We start from the raw sequence: 20,397 nt of genomic DNA on the forward strand, positions 1-20,397 counted from the left end.
ATTAAACATAAATCATTGAATTACGCAGAACTCACTTCAAAATCAGAACAAAACTAGACTAACGAAGAAAACGAGAACAGAAAACATCAGATTTAATACAACTTGTATTGAAAACTCCATTTTATAAACGATCTCCGATAAACCAAACAAACAGAATTCCAAAACTTCAGATTCAGAAGATCGATCAACAACAAAAATACTGGAGTAGCAGCTAAGAGAAAACAGAAAGAACACCTGAATTGCGGAAAATCCAAGAACTAAAACTGAATAACAATTGTTTGAACCCTAAACCCTAAACCCCTCAGGGCTTTAAGAAAAATAAACTATGAAGGCTACTTTGGCAGATCTGAGTCCCTTCTTCCTTGATGATACTCGATTCTCCCAAAAAGAACGAACTCTATTATGTGTCTTCTCTCGACTATTTATAGGATGGCTTTGGCACAAATCCCTAGGTTAATCTCATCATGTCTTGACATTAATTCCCCTGAGGTGGCTTTTTCTTTTCTCTCTCTTATGACTTATCATCTCGTGTGTTGAACCTCACTTGAACAACTCGCTGGTTGGGCAGACTCCTTTGCTTGTTCGAAACTGATTAGATTGCCCTCGGATTTGGTCATTTCTTGCTTTATTTCCAAGTTGATCAAGTCGTCCATGCACTACGTCTCTTCAACACTTTTCCAGCCCCTGCACACCTAAATTCACCACTTTTTTCGCACATTATCAACCTGGTTAGTGTAATAAACCCCTTTAAAACCATGCTTGTAACGAGCCCTATCAGCTGTTCAAGAGGCAGAAGCTATGGATCACTCGTCAACGACCGCTGAACAAAGTGCAGCGGCCCGCTGGGAAAACGCATCCCTGGAATTCCCTTATCTCATTTGTTTTCCCTCTGTGATTTATCTGCAATCGTTGTTTACTTTCGTTTCTACAAGTTTTTATTTTCAAAAATCCAAAACCTTTTGTTTTTCCAAATAGTAGAAGAAACTTATTAGAAGATAAACAATTTGTGATCGTTTTCCCTATGTTCGATATCCAGTACTAATCTTTAGCTATACTATATATACCATGTATACTTGCAGGATTATTTAGTGCTAATAAAAGTACATCACCTGTAAAAGTAGGCCACGAAAATTGTAATTGAATTAGGTCACCAATCTTCTCTCTAATCTCCAACAATATAGAGTTATAATGGGTCAAACTACAGATCTAGGGAGGTTGGGCATGGGCCAAACCTGTTGGTGTTTCACTAATTATATTGAGCTCAGTTTAATACAAGCCTAACAAAATATTATAATCAGCTACAATAGTAAAATAATATTGACTGCTCATTCAATCCCAAATTACGAGTAATGTGTGCTTTACTTCTTTAATTTATTACTTCCCGTGTTTAAAATATAATATCTATTAATTAATTTAAGTATGCTATTTGACTTTAATTAATTAGAGTGAACTACAAAAACAATCCCTGAATTAAGGATTTATTTCACCACTAGTCCCTGGATTTTAAAAATATCCTCAATAGTCCCTAAACTAAGGGTTTATTTCATAGGCGGTCATTTTGCACTATTTTCATCTGAAAAATGTTGTCCTTCCATAATTTTACTTTTCCGAACTGTCATTCCCAAGGATTGACACCCCTAGTGTCTGTAATCCACTTTGTGCTGCATGGACCATAAATGTGTGACTCGTTCTAGTGAAGTATGAACTGTGTTGGGGTGTTGTAGTTGGAATTTGTATAAACCATAACTGTGAAAACACATACCTGGAATTCCCTTATCTCATCTATTTTATCTCTATGTTTTTTATCTGCATCTTTATTTGCTTTCGTTGTTTTTGCAATTTTACTTTTAAAAATAAAAACCATTTGTTTTCTCCAAATAGTAGAAGAAGCTTGGTACAAGGTAGACAATCTGTGATCGTTTTCCCTGTGTTCGATATCCGGTATTGACCTTTAGCTATACTACATATACTATGTATACTTGCAGGTTTATTAGTGCTAATAAAAAGTGCATCAGTCGCTTCGATGGCACGACGATGGGCTTGAGTGTTGAGCTTCCACATGGTTTGATTGTCTCACGTGTCCACTTTGGTCAAGTATGGAATTGGAATAGGAAGAGGAAAGTGATACTGAACCACTTGGATGAAGAACGCTTGACCACTAGAATCAGTCTTCAAAAGACCCATCGCAAACAACACCTCGTAGGTGATGAACATCTCTCTCATATCGGCGGTGAAATACATAGTCGGGATCCGCAGCAAATAGTACTCACATCCTTCTTGGAGATGCAGTTGAAATAGATGGTAATCAATATGCACAAGTTGAACCCTTTCTTGTTTAGAAGGTACCACATCACATCTAACTCGGTTTGGGACACCCCACCTCAATCTACTTGGGCAAAGATCAATTGTGTCATGACTCGGTGGAGGTATCGAAGGATGGGGTTGTGGATGGACGCTGACTTGGCATATCCCGACTAAAATTCTTCACCCTCAGTAGTGAATGCCATTCAAACATCGGAGTACTCATACTCGACCTCCTTATCAGGGTTGGGGTCATAGCATTAGAAGACATCACACAAGTCGGCCATGGATAATGAGTGGGTCACATTTCCAAGGCGAAAATTGATCCTCTCGGGGCGACAGGAACGACGGTTTCGGTGCTCCTTGAGTGTGTAATTTAATTAAGGGGAAATAGAGTGCGAGAGTTTAATTATGCGCTTAATTAAACCTTGGGATTTAATTCTAAATCGTGGAGGAAAAATACGAGGAGTCAAAGGAGGAGTCGTGGGCGCAAGCGGCCGACCGGCGTCGCACACGACGCCTTGATTAGGGTGCATGCATTCTAATTAGAAATTTTCTCGCGCTAATTGTTGTGTTATTCCCTCCGTCCACAAAAAATAGAGCACATTTTCCATTTTTGGTTGTCCATAAAAATTAGAGAACATTTAAAAAGGGAAAGTTTTCAACAACTTCTCTTACTAACAATATGGACCCCACATTCCACTAACACTAACTTCTCTTACTTTTTCCCCTCTCTCTTACTAATAATATGGACCCCACATTCCACTAACACTACTTCTCTCTTACTTTTATCCCTCTCTCTTACTAATAATATGGACCCCAAATTCACTAACACTAATTCTCTCTTACTTTTTCCCCTTCTCTCTTAGTTTACCGATTCCACATTAAAACCAGTGCCATTCACAATGTGTCCTATTTTTCGTGGACGGAGGGAAAATTATTTTCTCTCTAAAGGGAATTGTTCTGTGAGACTCTAAGTTCGGAACGAGGAATATTCAAGTTGCGAGATATTTTTAAGCGAACGAGGTGGGCTTCTTTAAATTTAAGAAGTATCGTTCAAGAAATATTTTGTGCTTTGTTCCCAATGATGCTTAAATGCTTTGATGTGAAATGAATGATTGTCATGCCGTGTTTTGGACTTCGTAGAGATACCTATCTGCCATGGTTTTTTGCTAGTTGCCTGGCTTTGACAGATGTTTAATCGAATTCCGATCTGAGCATGGGCCGCAGACCTTACTTAGGCTAGTGTACACCATGTGGGGACCGTGAGTTATTTGTCGCACATTTAGCCGGTCCAATGACCGTTTGGAATGTGGTCACATTCTCGGTTCATGAGTTATTTCAGATAGAGTATGGACAACGGAAAATGGGACCTATTTTTAAATATTTTTAGTGTACTTGGGTTCTTTTTAAAGCTAAACCCAAGATCACTCAAATGGGCTTGACAATTACTTTTATGCCAATATTATTTCGGCAAGTGTTCACTATGTATATCAGTCTTGCATGTGTTTTCCTTATGAGTAGGTTGAGCTATGACGAGTCGTGGTGGGCGTTGAGTGGAGACTCTTAAGTCGTGCTCTTTATTTTGTACCGAATGAGTCGTATCTTCATACATGATGTCATTCTTTTCTCTTGATTGCTTCCGCTAAGACTATTAACTATTTTGAATAGTGCGCTTTGCGCCGAGACACATTAAAGTATGGTTTTGTCTATTTTTGTCAAAGTATTTTTTTCTAGGATACATCTTTTGGATGACTTAATAAATTATTATTTTGTCTATTTTTGTCAAAGATGGTTTTGCTTCAATCCCCCTTTTTTCCTCGCTTCTTATATCCTCCCCCGGCCGCGATTAACCGTTGTGAGTGCATGATTTCAAGGTGATATACGAGTTAGTAATGAAAGTGCACTAATAAGCCTTGCTTGATTTGATTGCGTTAGTTCATTCTTGATTTATTTTTACCATACTTTGAGGCAATTATGACGTCAAGTACTTATGCAATCCGTGCGTCTATTTATGTTTCTTTATTGTTTTTGTTTGAGGACAAACAAAGATGTAAGTTTGGGGGAGTTGATACGCTCGAATTTTGCACTGTTTTAAGGCCATTATTCGGTCCATTTTGAGTGTCAAAGTTGCATTACATGTCCATTAATTACACATTTTGTCTATTTGGTATTTCGACGTGTTTTGTGAGAAATGTACAAAATAAAGCCTAACAAGAGAGCAAAAAGTCGAAGATAGAAATCTGGAGTATTCGAGTCATCCAGCGGTCCGCTGCAACATAGCCAACGACCGTGTTGTATTTTTTAGGGTGCAATTTAAGTACACAAAACAAGTAATAATTCCCTAAAAATACTACTCTGCAAGTATACAGACGTGCAATGCAGTAAAAAGGTGTCGAACCCATATGGAGTAGATTAATTGCTAAAACTAGTAAACCTAACTAAAAAACAGTAAAATAGTTTAATTTTGGGTTTTTGATCAAGAGGCGAGTGAAGGACAGAACGAGAAGGAAAAATGCAAGAGAATCACGATAAAGAGAGAAGACTCCTAGCTTGTTTCGGGTCACTTGTTCACATGATCCTAAAGTGTAATTACTTTCCATTATTTATCGGGATCGTGTTGATTTTATGCTCTCACGCAGTTGATCACTGATCGTGGAATTTTACACCTAGGATAAGCTAATCACGTCTCCTAGGCTCTACTCACCAACCTCTCACTCCTACAGTCGCATAGTAAGCTTGGGATTGGCTTCTATGAATGTTCACCACACAAGATCCACCCCGGACTATCCCCTGATCAGTTTTAGCCTAGGGTTCCTTATCAATGTTAGCTCCCTACTCCAATTAAAGAGACATTGAAGTAAAGGCCTTTACCGGATTGAGTTTTCTAGAAAAACCCAACACTGATTGAAATAAAGACATAGATAAGAACCAAAACATCGAAATATATCAAAACATAGTCATGGATTCATATTTACAAGCTCCCTTAACAAACTAGAAGTAATCCCTAAAACCTAGCCACTTATAGTGGGCAACAATACAAGAAAACAAGTAAATGCTACCATACGGGAAAGATTAGGGAAGAATTAGCCTCAATATTCTTCTTCTTCCTCTCAAAAATGGACTCCAAGGCTCTTTCTCTCTCTAAAAATCACCTCCAGCCGTCAAAAGATCCTTTCGAAGTCGTGCACTAGCTATTTAAATAATTAAGACTCAAAAAACAGGCAAGTAACATATGCCTGGACGGGCGATTCTTTGCTCATAAATCGCCCAGCCGGGTTTTTTTTCTTTATTAAGGGGCACGAATCTGAAGGCTATAAATACCCCTTCAAGCTTCATCAAATATATCTTCTTCTGCTACATAAATTCCAGAGATTATATTTGAGAGTTCTTCCATTGTTCATCAAAGTTCAAAGGTGTTTGAAGAAGGATTCAAGAGAAGATCATGGCTACAAGATTCAACATTGGGTTCTATCATAGTTCTTATGTTTTTAATGGTTTCCCTACCAACTATGTTTTTAGCTTATTCAATCATGTGTAACTAAATTCATAGAATTCTAGGCATGTATTAGTAACGACTTTGACTATACGATTCCTATGTACTCCCTTTGTCCCTGAAAGTTTGTCACACTTCTTTTATGTACTCGTTTTGTAAAAACAATAATACATAGTTAGAGTGGAGAGAGTGTAAAGTAAGAGAGAGAATACTTTAGTTAAGACTTTTCTCTACATTATTGTCTCTCTTACTTTACCTTCCCTCCATTTTAACTATTAATTATTATTTTTACAAAACGAGTACAGAAAAAAAATGTGGCAAACTTTCAGGGACGGAGAGAGTATTTAATATCCTTTTTGTTCATTAATTCGCTTCTATTCTAAGTATTGGATAATTACTTCACGTTTGAGTGACACATTCTGTGATGATCTATTGACTTCAACATAATCGTATGATGAGGTTTGCGAGTTAGAAGAGCTTTGTTGACGTTACAATTAGCTTTCCTTAAAACAACACTAATAATTGAGAGCGAGAACATTAGGATTCTTAGGAGCTTTTACGAGTTACAAATCTAGAATTGACGCCCCTGGTGTCTGTAATCCACTTTGTGCCGCATTGACAATATATTTGTGACTCATTCTAGTGAAGTATGAACCGTGGTAGGGTATTGTAGTTGGAATTTGTATAACCATAACTGTGAAAGCACATCCTCCTATGTGTTTTTATCTGCATTCATTATTTGTTATTGTTTTTACATCTTTTATTTTCAAAAACCAAATTCTCTTGTTTTTTCAAATAGTAGAAGAATCTTAGTAGAAGGTAGACAGTCTGTGTTCATTTTTCCTGTATTCGATATCCGGTACGGACCATTAGCTATACTATATAACGGACCATTAGCTATACTATATATACTTTTATACTTTTTTAAAACTCCTATATGAAGGAGGAAATAAAAAATAAACTCCTACTGAAAGGAGAAAATTATAACTGATGTCAAGAGGGCTCGAACTCGGCACCCGATACAATAATGTCTAAGCTCCTTGCTGCTAGGACAAAGGCTCTGGACTATATACTTTGTATACTTGCAAGTTTATTTAATGCTAATAAAAAGTGTCTCACTTAACTTCAAACCAAAATGCATCAAATAAATATTCTCTTTGTCTCGGCCTAATTAAGACGTTCCTATTTTGGCACCAGAATTTAGGTGGTGGTGTTTAGTTGATTAAATTATTAATAGTAAAGTAAGGGAGAGAATAAAGTAACAGAGAGAAAAAGAAAATAAAGTAATAGTAATAATAGTAAAGTAACAAGGAGAAAGAAAGAATAAAATAGAAGTGAAAAAAGTAAGAGAGATATAAGAGGATAAAATAGGAGAAATGAGTAAGTTAATTATTGCCAAAAGAAAAATGTCTCACTTAGGTTGGGACGTACCAATAAGGAAAACGTATCACTTAGACTGAGACAAAGGATAAAATAATAATAATAATAATAATAATAAATAAAATAATAATAATAATAATAATAATAATAATAATAATAATAATAATAATAATAATAATAATAATAATAATAATAATAATAATAATAATAATAATAATAATAATACGCTCCCATTTAAAAAATATGATTAAGTTTAATGAACCATAAAATTATAAGATCAAATTAAATCAAATAAAAGAAAACTGAGGCCTAAAATTTGATTTTAGAAAGGTCCACTGCCCAGATTCTGAGAGCAGCAATATACGAAGCGTCGGTTCACATCAGTTTTTAGGATAGGGATTGGAATTGAGATTAACTTCGCTGACCTTTCAAAATATGGAATCATGGTATGCGAAATTGAAAGAAAAAAAGAATTGTTTAATTTTTATCTATTCTATTTTCTCTTTTATTATTATTATTTCTCTTACAATATTTATGAATTTACCAAATTATTTCCTAATATTTTACCGCAATTTTGATACTAGTACTATTTTTTACTCCAATTCTATTTTCATCCAAATCACCGCAAAACACTACTGCCTCCAAATGTATATAACCGACGGAAACCTGGAGCTCAAGAATGTCCTGCTCGACGAAAACATGAACCCTAACATAACTGATTTCAGGCTCGAGGAGTTTCGGACAGCAGACGGCATGCTGTGACAACGAGGCACGGTGGCTGATGAGGGAATTTGAGAGCGGCTGACAGCACTGAGCGCCGAGAGGGCGACACCGACGGTCAACGAGGCACGGTGGAAACGTTTGGTTGTGCAACGAGATAGAGAGAGAAGTGATAGGCTACGGATTTATGCTCTTTGATATTGGGGATGGATGGGAGATGTTAGAAGGAAGATCTTGATCAAGCCATCGATGTATGCGAAGAAGATTGACTTGATCAACCAAGAAGGAAATGGCTTGATCAAGCCATCGATCAAGTGTGTTGAACGAGATGGCTTGATCACGCCATCGATCAAGCGTGTTGATCATGGTCGTAATGGCGGCCAACTTGATCAAGCCATGAATCATGGTCCTAATGGCCAAGTTGATCAAGCTGTGGACCAAGGTGTCAAGCCACTGGACCTCACTGTACGTTGCATCGATGCGAATGCGACAAAGAAGATTGAAGCACGTGCTGTGCAAGGAGAGCCACGAGCTGAAGCCAAGGACAAGCCAAGCGAGACAGCTAAGATGGAAGACCACACTTGTACTTGGAGAGACGTGTTGATACGTGGATTAAAGAAGAAGGAATCGTTGAAGAGTTAGTTTTGATAAACAGAGTTAGTTTTGATTAACGTTGTTAAAGTATGATTTGCCTTGTACTATGGAGATTAAGGAGAGATTCTAGAGCATTCCAATATGCAGTATATGTAATAGGATCTGGCTGTAAGTTAATCAATCAATGAAACCGTAGTCGAGGCTCTTCACCATCTATTTTGAGTTATGTCCATTTACATTTTTCTTCGCATGGTTTTACATAGTTCTTTACATGGTATCAGAGCAGGATCTTCTTGATCTTGTCTCTATACCGCCTTTCTCTACGTGTTTGTTTTCTTTCCACAAATGGCAAGCTCCAGCTCTACATCTGGAGGCATTGCTCAGGGTTAAAACAATCCGTCTCTCTATGCACAGCAGCTGCCCCCCCATATCAGTGAAGCTGACTGATGCAAACTTCTTAATGTGGCAACAACAAGTTGATGTCACTGCCTATGGATATGGGCTTGAAGGAATTCTGAATGGAGAAAAGAAATCTCCACCCCAGACAATTGTTATTGCAGAGGGAGAAGGGGGATCTGTCATTAATGATGAGTTTATTTCATGGCAGAGGCAAGATAGGAGAGTTGCAGCATGGCTTCTCTCTTCACTCTCAGAAGGAGCTCTGGGCTTGGTGGTTGGCATGAGGTCTGCAAGGGATATCTGGAGTGCCCTTGAGACCAATTTTGCAAGCAGATCTACAGCTAAAATAATGCAATACTGACAGCAAATGCAAAATCTCAAGAAGGACTCCCTGACCATGAGTGAGTACATTGGAAAGATGAGAAACTGCTTTGATCTTCTTATATCAGTAGGCTACAGAGTATCTGAAGATGAGCAAGTGATGCACATTCTTGGAGGCCTGGGACAAGAATATGATCCAGCTGTGTGTGCAATCAGCTCAAGGTCAGACTCATGGAGTTTAGGTGATGCTACTGCATTTCTACTCACTTTTGAGTCAAGGATGGAGACTATGAGATCTCATTCCTCCAGCACAGAGGGGTCACAACCTCTTCTGAATCTGATGCAGCCATCAAATCAAAAGAAAGATTTCACTCCATACAACACTAGGTTTGATTCTGAAAGTGGCAGAGGTGGAGAAAGAAATCGAAGAGGTGGAAGAGGCTATGGCAGAGGAAACAACAAGGTGGTGTGTCAATTTTGTGACAATCCTGGGCATACTGCAGCAAAATGCTGGCACAGATTTGAGCAAAATTATGCCCCTCCACAGCCGCAACAACCTCAGTTCAGAGGGAATGCTCAAAATCAGCAACATGGCTTCTTCAGTCCATCAGCACATCTGGTGCATTCTGCTGCAGCTACGCCTCCTCCATCTCTGAGCACTGGAGCACCATCTGAGTTTGGCTATGATTCAAATGCTTCAACTAGCTGGTACCCAGATTCTGGAGCCACTCACCATGTCTCTGGTGATTTAAGCAACCTCAACACCAGTGCAGAATACACATAAGGTAATGGTCTCTTGCTTGGAAATGGATCTTCTGTTGCTATCTCTAATATTGGTGAATCTGTTTTCAAACCTCACTCTTCTAGTTTCAATAGGAAGCTTACCTTAAAGAATCTCCTACATGTTCCTAGCATAACCAAGAATCTCCTCAGTGTGTCAAAATTTGCTAGGGATAACCTTGTCTTCTTTGAGTTTCATCCTGACTTTTGTTTTGTCAAGGATCTGGGAACCCGGGAAATCGTGTTCAAGGGAACTTTTGACAAAGGGTTGTACCATTTTCTAGTAGACCATTCACCAATAAAGAGAAGCGCTATCTCCACCACTTCCCTGTCCACTCCTTTCAATCAAGGCAGTCCAGCCATACACAGTGTTAGATCCACTATACCAGCACCTAGTGCTACTTCAAATCAAGTTGCTGACCCTGCTTTAGCTTTGTGGCACAATAGACTAGGACACCCTACTCTAGATATTGTCAAAAGTGTTCTCAAAAGTTGTAATATCCCGTTTGATTCAATGAATGAAACCCAGTTATGTCACTCTTGTTGCATCTCAAAGCACACAAACTTCCGTACAATTCTTCTGAATCAATAGCTTCTTTTCCCCTTGAACTCATCCATAGTGATCTCTGGGTCCATCCCCACTAATTTCAAAAAATGGTTATAAATATTATGTCTTATTTGTGGATCATTATTCAAGATTCACTTGTATTTATCTTTTGAAAAACAAGAGTGATGTCTCTGATGTGTTCAAGTTGTTCAAGGCCTTGACAGAAAATCTTTTTCAAACAAAAATCAAGAGTTTTCAGTCTGATTGGGGAGGAGAATTCCAAAGCTTAACTTCATTTCTTACGAAAAATGGAATATCTCACAGGATTTCTTGCCCATATACTCCTCAACAAAATGGATTATCTGAGAGGAAGCATAGACATGTTGTGGAAACTGGTCTCACTCTTTTGGCTCAGTCTTCACTTCCTCTTAAATTCTGGGATGATGCTTTTATATCTGCTGTGTTTCTGATAAATAGAATGCCTTCCAAGATCATTGCCAATGTCTATCCATTCCAGAAATTGTATTCAAAGGAGCCTGACTATTCTGCTTTAAGAGTATTTGGTTGTCTATGTTTTCCTCTTCTCAGGCCCTATAACAAACACAAGCTTAATAGCAGATCAGTGAATTCTATATTTCTGGGATACAGTGGTTATCACAAAGGCTATAAGGTTCTTCTCCCTGATGGAAGGGTGATCATTTCTAGAGATGTTATTTTTGATGAGAAAGTATTCCCATATTCTTCAATCTTCTCTTCTGGTGTTTCAGATTCTCACACACTGTCTCCACCAGTAAGCACATCACTGCCAGCTGATATCTATACTCCAATTGTCTCCTCTCCTACTTCACCTCCATCACCTCATGCTGATCTACCCAGTGATGATTCACCTCAGTCATCTCCACTTCATCATTTCTTAAATTCTTCTCATCATTCAGTCACTGACACACACTCAGTCTCAGGCAATCAACACTCTCTTGTTATTTTGAGTGATCATCTTGTTGCTGATCCAGTTCCTGCCAAACATCACATGACTACTAGGTCCAAGTCTAGGATCTTCAAGCCTAAAGTATATACTCTGCTCATTTCTCCACATTACACTCCCAGATCAGCTCAAGAGGCATTACTCTTGCCTGCATGGAAGGCTGCCATGCATGCTGAGTTCACTGCTATTCTCAAGAATAAAACATGGATCTTTACTGCTCTGCCTCCTGGGAAGAACCTTGTAGGATGTACATGGATATTCAAGCTAAAATTGCACCTTTCTGGAGAGATTGCTAGGCACAAGGCCAGACTTGTAGCTCTAGGCTTTTCACAACAACCTGGCTTTGACTTCACTGAGACTTTTAGTCCAATGGTTAAGCCGGCTACTATCAGGCTAATTCTTAGAATTGCTGTGACTTTTGGTTGGGATATTACACATTTGGATGTAAATAATGCCTTTCTCAATGGTGAGTTAAAAGAAGACATCTACATGAAGCAGCCTTTTGGTTTTGAGCAGGGAGGTTTTCATCTAGTTTGCAAGTTGAATAAAGCTATCTATAGCCTTAAACAAGCTTCCAGAGCTTGGTTCTTCACCATTCACTTAGTACTTATCACACTTGGCTTCATTCAGTCCAAAGCTGATGCTTCAATGTTCATCAGGAAATCAGGTTCTGAGTCTATCTATCTCCTAATCTATGTTGATGGCATGCTAGTTACTGGAAACTGTCCTGCAGCCATTGAGAAAGTAATTGAACAGTTAAATGCTCATTTCTCTCTTAAGAATCTTGGTGATGTCAATCTCTTTCTTGGAGTAGAAATTGTTAAAACTCAGCATGGACTTCACTTATGTCAATCTGCATACATCAAAGATTTGTTGAAGAAGGCCAACATGACTGGTGCAAAAGGTTGTCCTACACCCATGGTTTCTAGTTGTGAGCTAAGCAAGAATGTTGGTGAACCAGTCTCTGATGCTAAACTGTAAAGAAGCATTGTAGGAGCTCTTCAATATGCAGCCATCACTAGGCCAGATATCAACTATGCTGTTAACAAGGTGAGTCAATACATGGCCTCACCTCTTGATACTCATTGGAGAGCTGTCAAACATATCTTGAGATACTTGTCAGGGACTTCAGATTTTGGAATTCAAATTCATAAGTCCAATGGTTTCTTGTCTGCCTTTTCTGATTCTGACTGGGCAGCAGACTTGGATGATAGAAGACCAACCACTGGTTTCTGCACTTACTTTGGAAGCAGCCTCATTTCTTGGTGTGTGAAGAAGCAAAATGTTGTGGTTAGGTCTAGTACTGAGGCTGAGTATAGGAGCTTGGCTCATGCTGCAGCTGAGGTCACTTGGCTTAGTTTTGTTCTTGGTGAGTTGAAAATTTCAACTAAGTCAGAACCTGTGATCTGGGTGGATAACTTACACTACTAGAAAATTGGCTTTTAATGACACTTGAAAATGTGAGCAGGAATATGTTTTTATTACACTTTATCTATAATCACACCTTGTGTGAATGTGATGACAGTAAATGTAAGAATATGTAACTTGTAATAATACACATTCTATTACCACACTCATAAATGTCAAGAAAAACACAATCTCATGTCATTAAAAGTGTAAGGATATTATCAATGCGAGCACACCCATTATTATATCTAAATATCTACAGAATCCCCCTCACAAATATTGATAATTACATTTTCACCTACAAATATCCATAATTTACAGTTTTAACCTACATATATGTAAAAATTATCTTTTCATCCTTCAAACATTTATAAATTGCATTATTTGATTTTTCTAAATCTAAATATATATAATTACATCCATTTTCCAACGTACTATCAATTCCCCATGACATTTAGCATGACTTCAAATACAAAACATATTTTTATATAAATAACTTATGTAATAGTTTTCATGTAATCGTATATAATATTAAATAAAAAGGTACAAAAAAGGTTCTAAATGACTATACAATTTATCTATCACTTAGGTTTTCTCTTAGAAGCTCCTTATTGCATTCTCATCCGCACTAGAATCCTTGGTTAACTTCATCTTCGCACCAACAATGTGTTCCTGTTATGATATTAGAAACACAAAATATTAACATCAATTTGTGTCAATAACATATCTTAGCAATGATAACTCAAAAATTGCTACATTCCATAACATCATAAATAAGGTCAAGAAAATTACTAAGGTGTTAACTGCTCTTCAGTACAGGGTTCAGTACAAAGAAAATTTATCACACCGAGCTCAAATTGCTAATGAATTTACAAACACTCTTTTTCTTGTCCGTTTCCTAGTGAATTTTCAATAGTCTGTAAGCTTAAGTTCCAGGTCCAATCAACAAAAATGAAACAAAAATGAAAGGTAAAGAAGTACCTCTATTTCCAGAGGCTCTTCCTCAAGCTTGACCACTCTTGCATCTATTTCCAACAGCCCTTTATCAAGCTCCAATACTCCCTCTTAGTTAAAAAATGTTCGATTTTTCATCTAGTCAGATTTAGTTATTTAATTGACCTCAACTATTGCCTATAACATAATAAGCAAATCAATCAAGCAATGCATCATAGGTTTAATTTAGACATATATTTGATTGGATTAATTAATTTAAAACCAGAGATTATTATTATCATCACTATTTTTACAATTACATAAAAAATGATTATGTTTTTCACTTCATCAATAACTTTAAATAAACAATAGGGAAAAGGGCAGTGAGCAAGCAAGAACGGTAGAACACTTTCCTTCCTTTTAGCCCTTCACCACAACATGTAAATCATCACAACTCTCCTTATCATTCCTTTCATCCATGTGAACACACACACAACCATTTTCTCAACACATAACAACAGGCAACATGATAATTTGTAGGCAACAACAGTACTATGTATCTTAAATTAGGATATAAGCCACCAAGCAAGAGCAACCCCCCAAACAGAACGAAAAATCATAGCTTGTCCTCAGGCTTTGCTTTCCATGTTTTGTGAATAGCTATAATCCCAAATACCAAGCTTCACCCGTTGTACACCTAATCAACGGGATAGATGCGGGCTAGATAATGAGAGTTCAGAGGCTTAGCTTTGGTGGACGGTGGCTGCCTTGGCGGCGCATCCAGGCGACGCCGACTGGGATTGCAGCGAGCGGAATCGCAGCTCGACGGAGGGCCAGCGGTGCGGGCGGAGCGAAGCTGTGGGTGCAGAGAGAGAGAAACGAAGCTTCCTCTCCTTGCCCTACGGTGGGACACCAGCAACGACAACCAAAATCAACACCGATTCAACATAACACGAGAAATCAACACAAGTAATGGGGGAAACGAAAATGATGGATTGATTAAAACGAACAATACAAGCTACGGAAAGTGAAATGACGAAAGGAACAACTGAACGAGAGGAAATGCTTCGGATCTACGATCCTTGGCCCAACGAACAATCACACAATTGACGTGCATGAAAAGATGGTGGCCCCATCCTTTTATACTCCCTCATCTCACGCATGCCACCTCACTCTAAACCACCTCACCCGTACCACCTTGCCAGCTCATCAATTCGGATGTCACATTCTCCTTATTCAATTCCTTCAACTCATTTATTATGCACTTAGGCGTCCTACTCTTACGTCGCATGTACGCATCGACCCCTCCACGATCGTGCATGCAACATTACCCTCTCCTTAAGGTTCCTTGTCCTCAAGGAACCAAGGAAAACGTTCTTTAATCACGTCGGCAAACTCCCATGAAGCATCGGCCGGAGATTGTCCCACCCAATGAATCAGCCATTGGGTAACAGCTTGGTTACGTCGTTTGATCATCTTCCGCTCGAGTATTGCCTGAGGAATGGCATCATTAATATGGGATATAACAGGAAGATCTGGTACTGGACCGTTAGGAGGTGATGCGGCCTTCAGTAAGGACACATGGAAGACATCATGTATCGCAGCAGTAGTAGGCAATCTCAGTTTATACGCCACTTTTCCAATCCGGTCTTGAATCTGATATGGCCCATAGTATTTAGGCTCAAACTTTTGATGGTGTCCTCGTATGGATTTCTGCCTGTAAGCCTGCAGCCTTAACCATACCCAATCTCCAATAGAATATTCTTTATCCTCCCTGTGCTTATCGGCTTGCTTCCTCATCCTTGCTGCAGATTTCTCCAAGTTTTGCTTCAAGATTTGAATCATTTCCTCTCTATCCCTCAATGCAATGTCCACTGCCTCAACTTGAGAATCTCCTGGTAGATAAGGGACATGAAGAGGAGGAGCATACCCATACAATGCCTCAAAGGGTGTCATCTTAATACTGGTATGAAATGAAGTATTATACCAATACTCTGCAAGGCCTAGCCAATGTGCCCACGAATGAGGTTTCTCCCCTACCGAGCACCTTAGATAGCTCTGCAAACAACGGTTCACCACCTCTGATTGCCCATCGGTTTCAGGGTGATAGGCTGTAGAATATAACAGCTCCACACCTAGCAATCCAAAGAATTCCTTCCAGAAAACCCCCACAAAGATAGCTCCGCGATCACTGACTATTTTAACTGGCATACCATGTAATTTGAAGACAGAGTTCAAGAATACATCAGCTACTTGTTTGGCTGTGAAAGGGTGAGACAACGCCATGAAATGAGCATATTTGCTCAACCTATCCACCACCACCATTATAGCATTTCTTCCTTGAGAATTTGGAAGAGCCTCAATGAAGTCCATAGCAACTTCCAAACTCTCCTTCCGCAGTAGGCATCAACAAACTCATCTTATGCTCATGATCATCTGTATCATTTTGCTTACACACATGCAACTGATGCAGCTGCTCACTCTTAACAGGCCAATCCTCTCCTAGCAACTTAACCTCTTCCCCATTCAACAGAAACACCATACTGAGCTTACTAAAGTCCCATTTAATTTCTCCCAAGGTAGATAACCATTGGCCACCCAAAATAAGATCGTAAGTTTCCAGCTGAATTACATAAACTTCAGTGGTGAATTTGAAACTCTGCATTTCCCACTGGAAGGTGCTACTCTTTTGAGTACACTGCAGCAATTGCCCATTTGCTACTTCCACGGCTCTAGGTGGAACCTGCACAAATTGGCCCTTAATTTTTCCAGCCACTCGACTACTAAGGAAGTTGTGAGTACTCCCCGTATCAATCAGTATTTTGAGCACCTTTTTCTGACATAATCCTTTCATTCTCATAATTTGAGGACCCTCTCTTCCCCATACTGCGTGTAGAGATAACTGCAGATTAAGTTCATCTTCAGATTCTTCCTCTACCTGCTCCCCTTCCTCATCTTCTTTCACTTCGGTCTCGTCCCCCAGCATTTGCATAACATAAGAGCGTCGCTTAGTGCAATGGTGATTCGGTGTGAACCTCTCCTTACACCAGAAACACTCATTTCTTGCCCTCTTCTCATCCATTTCCTCGGGTGTAAGGTTATGGTGGTTTCTAGCTCCGCCAGCTCTGCCATTATCCCGACCGCCACCCGCATTAACATTTCCACTAGGCTTGTAATTAGTAGATGTTACCACCAATGGTTTGGATTGAGAATAGTAGCTGCTTGCACCCTGCCCTACGTTATGATTTGCTTTCGACTTTCCTCCTAGAGCTCTCACCGTCAGCTCCTGTAATTTAGCCAACGAATAAGCCTCAGCCAAACACTTTGGTCTGAACATTCTCACCGGCATTTGGAGTTCATCAACCAGCCCAGATAAGAAGAAACTAAGTGCCTGATCCTCTCTAATTCCCGTTCGCGGGTAGATCTCATCAAACTGATCCATGTATAATTGCAGAGTACCCTTCTGCTTCAAATTCCTAAGATCTGCTAGTGGATCTTCGTAAGCATGCGCGCCAAATCTCGCTCCCAACGCTGCAATATAGCAATTCCAATCGGCATAAGCCGCTTCACCTTGCAAGCTTGCAAAACCCCGATGCCATTGTAAGGCTTTCCCTTCGAAGTGGATCGCCGCCACTCTTACTCGATCCTTGAACGGCACCTTTGCCACCTCAAAGAAAAATTCAGATCGCATAACCCAGCCTTCAAATCCCTCTCCATCGAACTTAGGAAACTCATATCGAGTTGATCTTCCCAGATCCTCTCTCACATCATTCAGGTCTACCGCGATTTCCTTCTTCTTCCCACTACCTTCACCTACTTCCGAATTCTGCATGTACTGTTGATTTTGCAGGCTGATGGTTGCAATAGCTTTCATAATACCCTCCAATTTCCCTTCAATTTTCCCTTCCTGCTTCTTCGCAAACTGCTCAATCATCTCACCCATTCTCCTCTCCATCGCCTCCATCAACATCTTCCTCTCCGACTCGGCACCGCGCGTCGCCGAACTCATGTCCGGAGATCGAGAGCTCTGGATACCACTTGATGTGATTTCAGCTCAATCTTAGCTCAAAACACCACAACGACAACCAAAATCAACACCGATTCAACATAACACGAGAAATCAACACAAGTAATGGGGGAAACGAAAATGATGGATTGATTAAAACGAACAATACAAGCTACGGAAAGTGAAATGACGAAAGGAACAACTGAACGAGAGGAAATGCTTCGGATCTACGATCCTTGGCCCAACGAACAATCACACAATTGACGTGCATGAAAAGATGGTGGCCCCATCCTTTTATACTCCCTCATCTCACGCATGCCACCTCACTCTAAACCACCTCACCCGTACCACCTTGCCAGCTCATCAATTCGGATGTCACATTCTCCTTATTCAATTCCTTCAACTCATTTATTATGCACTTAGGCGTCCTACTCTTACGTCGCATGTACGCATCGACCCCTCCACGATCGTGCATGCAACAGCAACGAAGGGACCAGAGGCAGCGGCAGCGGGCCGCGGTGTTTCAAACGGAAAGCCAGCTTGGCGGCGGCGGTGACCTACGGACGGCAAAGGGAGAGGCGCCGCCGAGTTCGCCTCGATCTAGGGTTCCTTTCCAGACGCTACTTCGACTCGAGAGTTCCGATTGGAATTTGAGAGGGAGCTCGCCGGAAGGAGAATTCGCAGAGGGGAAAATGCCGGCGAAGCTCCGGCAACCCGTCGGGAGTAGAAATCGCGGGGAGAAGAAGGGAGACGGAATTTCGATTTTGGGGATTCTGATATAGGGTTTTCTTTGATTTAGGGATTTTTTGGGTTGAAAGTTGAATTTTGTGAGATGGAATTGAGAGTGAGAGTGAGAGAGGCGACGGGAATGAGAGTATGATTGGTTGGGCCTTTTCAATTTAATTTTAAGTTTGGGTCTCTTAATTAACTTTTGGGTTAGAAAACTAAAAAAATAAAACTTTAAATAAACAATACATGTCATCATGTCATGTAAATTATTAAAATAAATAATGGAGGAATTGTTAAAGTATTACGATCAAAATAAACAACAAAACATGAACTAGTAATTTCGACTAAATTAATTTTTATCAATTATCTTTTCAATAAGTGGTTTTTAATTACTTTCTTCTAAAACTAAACTTAATTACTAATTTGATTTTTTTATTGTCGAATCATGTTTAAGCATTCGATTATAACAACCACTCCGTGTATGACGTAGGAGCAAGTTTCCATTATTTGCACTTGATAGAAATGTGAATATAGGATTATTGAAATGACATTTTAACTCAAGTGTAACGTTAGTGCGTGACATAAATGTGATGAAAGATCAGTGTGTTGTTAGAGTTTCTATGCTGACACTTTTAATAAAGTGTGATAACCTTAATGTAATAACAAGTAATTTTTCTAGTAGTGTTAAGTGCCATTGCACTAGCCTCAAATCCTGTCTTGCATGCCCGTACTAAACATATTGAGCTTGATATTCACTTTGTCAGGGACAAAGTTCTAAACAAAGATATTGAACTGAGGCATGTTCTTACTCAAGACCAAGTGGCTGATATATTCACTAAGCCACTTGGACAACAACCTTTCTTGAAGCTGAGAAACAAGCTAGGTATAGTTTCTCTAGCCTCACTCAGGTTGAGGGGGGATTATAGAAGTAAGATCTTGATCAAGCCATCGATGCATGATAAGAAGATTGCTTGATCAACCAAGAAGGAGATGGCTTGATCAAGCCACCGATCAAGTGTGTTGAACGAGATGGCTTGATCACGCCATCGATCAAGCGTGTTGATCGTGGTCGTAATGGCGGTCAACTTGATCAAGCCAGAAATCACGGTCCTAATGGCCAAGTTGATCCAGCTGTGGACCAAGGTGTCAAGCCACTGGACCTCACTGTTCGTTGCATCGATGCGAATGCGACAAAGAAGATTGAAGCACGTGCTGTGCAAGGAGAGCCACGAGCTGAAGCCAAGGACAAGCCAAGCAAGACAGCTAAGATGGAGGACCACACTTGTACTTGGAGAGACGTGTTGATACGTGGATTAAAGAAGAAGGAATCGTTGCAGAGTTAGTTTTGATTAACGTTGTTAAAGTATGATTTGCCTTGTACTATGGAGATTAAAGAGAGATTCTAGATTATTCCAATATGCAGTATATGTAATAGGATATGGCTGTAAGTTAATCAATCAATGAAACCGTAGCCGAGGCTCTTCACCATCTATTTTGAGTTAGGTCCATTTACATTTTTCTTCGCATGGTTTCGCATAGTTCTTTTACTTGGAGATAGGTGTCCAATTGCTTTTGAAATTAGGATGCCGAGGCGAGGCGACAGGTGCTAAGAAGTCTCCGGAGACAGCGGCGGCATGATGATACGAGGGTGCGTGGTTACCATCGAGCGGCGACATGGTGATACGAGGGTTCAGCACGGATTTTAAGAAATGTAAAGAAAAAGTTGATGAAAAAAGATGTGGAATGTGGGTGCTACTTTTATATATTAGTTTTATAATATAATGTTGAAAAAAGTTAGTGGA

The 20,397-nt window shown here is 39.5% G+C and overlaps 1 protein-coding gene across 1 annotated transcript; it reads right to left on the minus strand.

The window, feature by feature from the left end:
* Positions 1-13,391: 13,391 nt before the first annotated feature.
* Positions 13,392-18,767, minus strand: LOC121799175. The gene is made up of 2 exons (XM_042198518.1): positions 13,909-18,767; positions 13,392-13,599 (listed from the first exon to the last, which is right to left on the minus strand). The coding sequence occupies exon 1, from the start codon at positions 17,867-17,869 to the stop codon at positions 16,220-16,222; it is 1,650 nt and encodes a 549-aa protein (XP_042054452.1). The 5' UTR covers positions 17,870-18,767; the 3' UTR covers positions 13,392-13,599; positions 13,909-16,219.
* Between the last annotated feature and the right edge of the window lie 1,630 nt (positions 18,768-20,397).

Source organism: Salvia splendens, chromosome 4, assembly GCF_004379255.2.
Source record: "Salvia splendens isolate huo1 chromosome 4, SspV2, whole genome shotgun sequence".
Classification (NCBI taxonomy): Eukaryota; Viridiplantae; Streptophyta; class Magnoliopsida; order Lamiales; family Lamiaceae; genus Salvia; species Salvia splendens.

Bases quoted from the DNA above. Each gene is read 5' to 3' on its own strand.
- LOC121799175 (XM_042198518.1), bottom strand. From the start codon at position 17,869: ATGAGTTCGGCGACGCGCGGTGCCGAGTCGGAGAGGAAGATGTTGATG.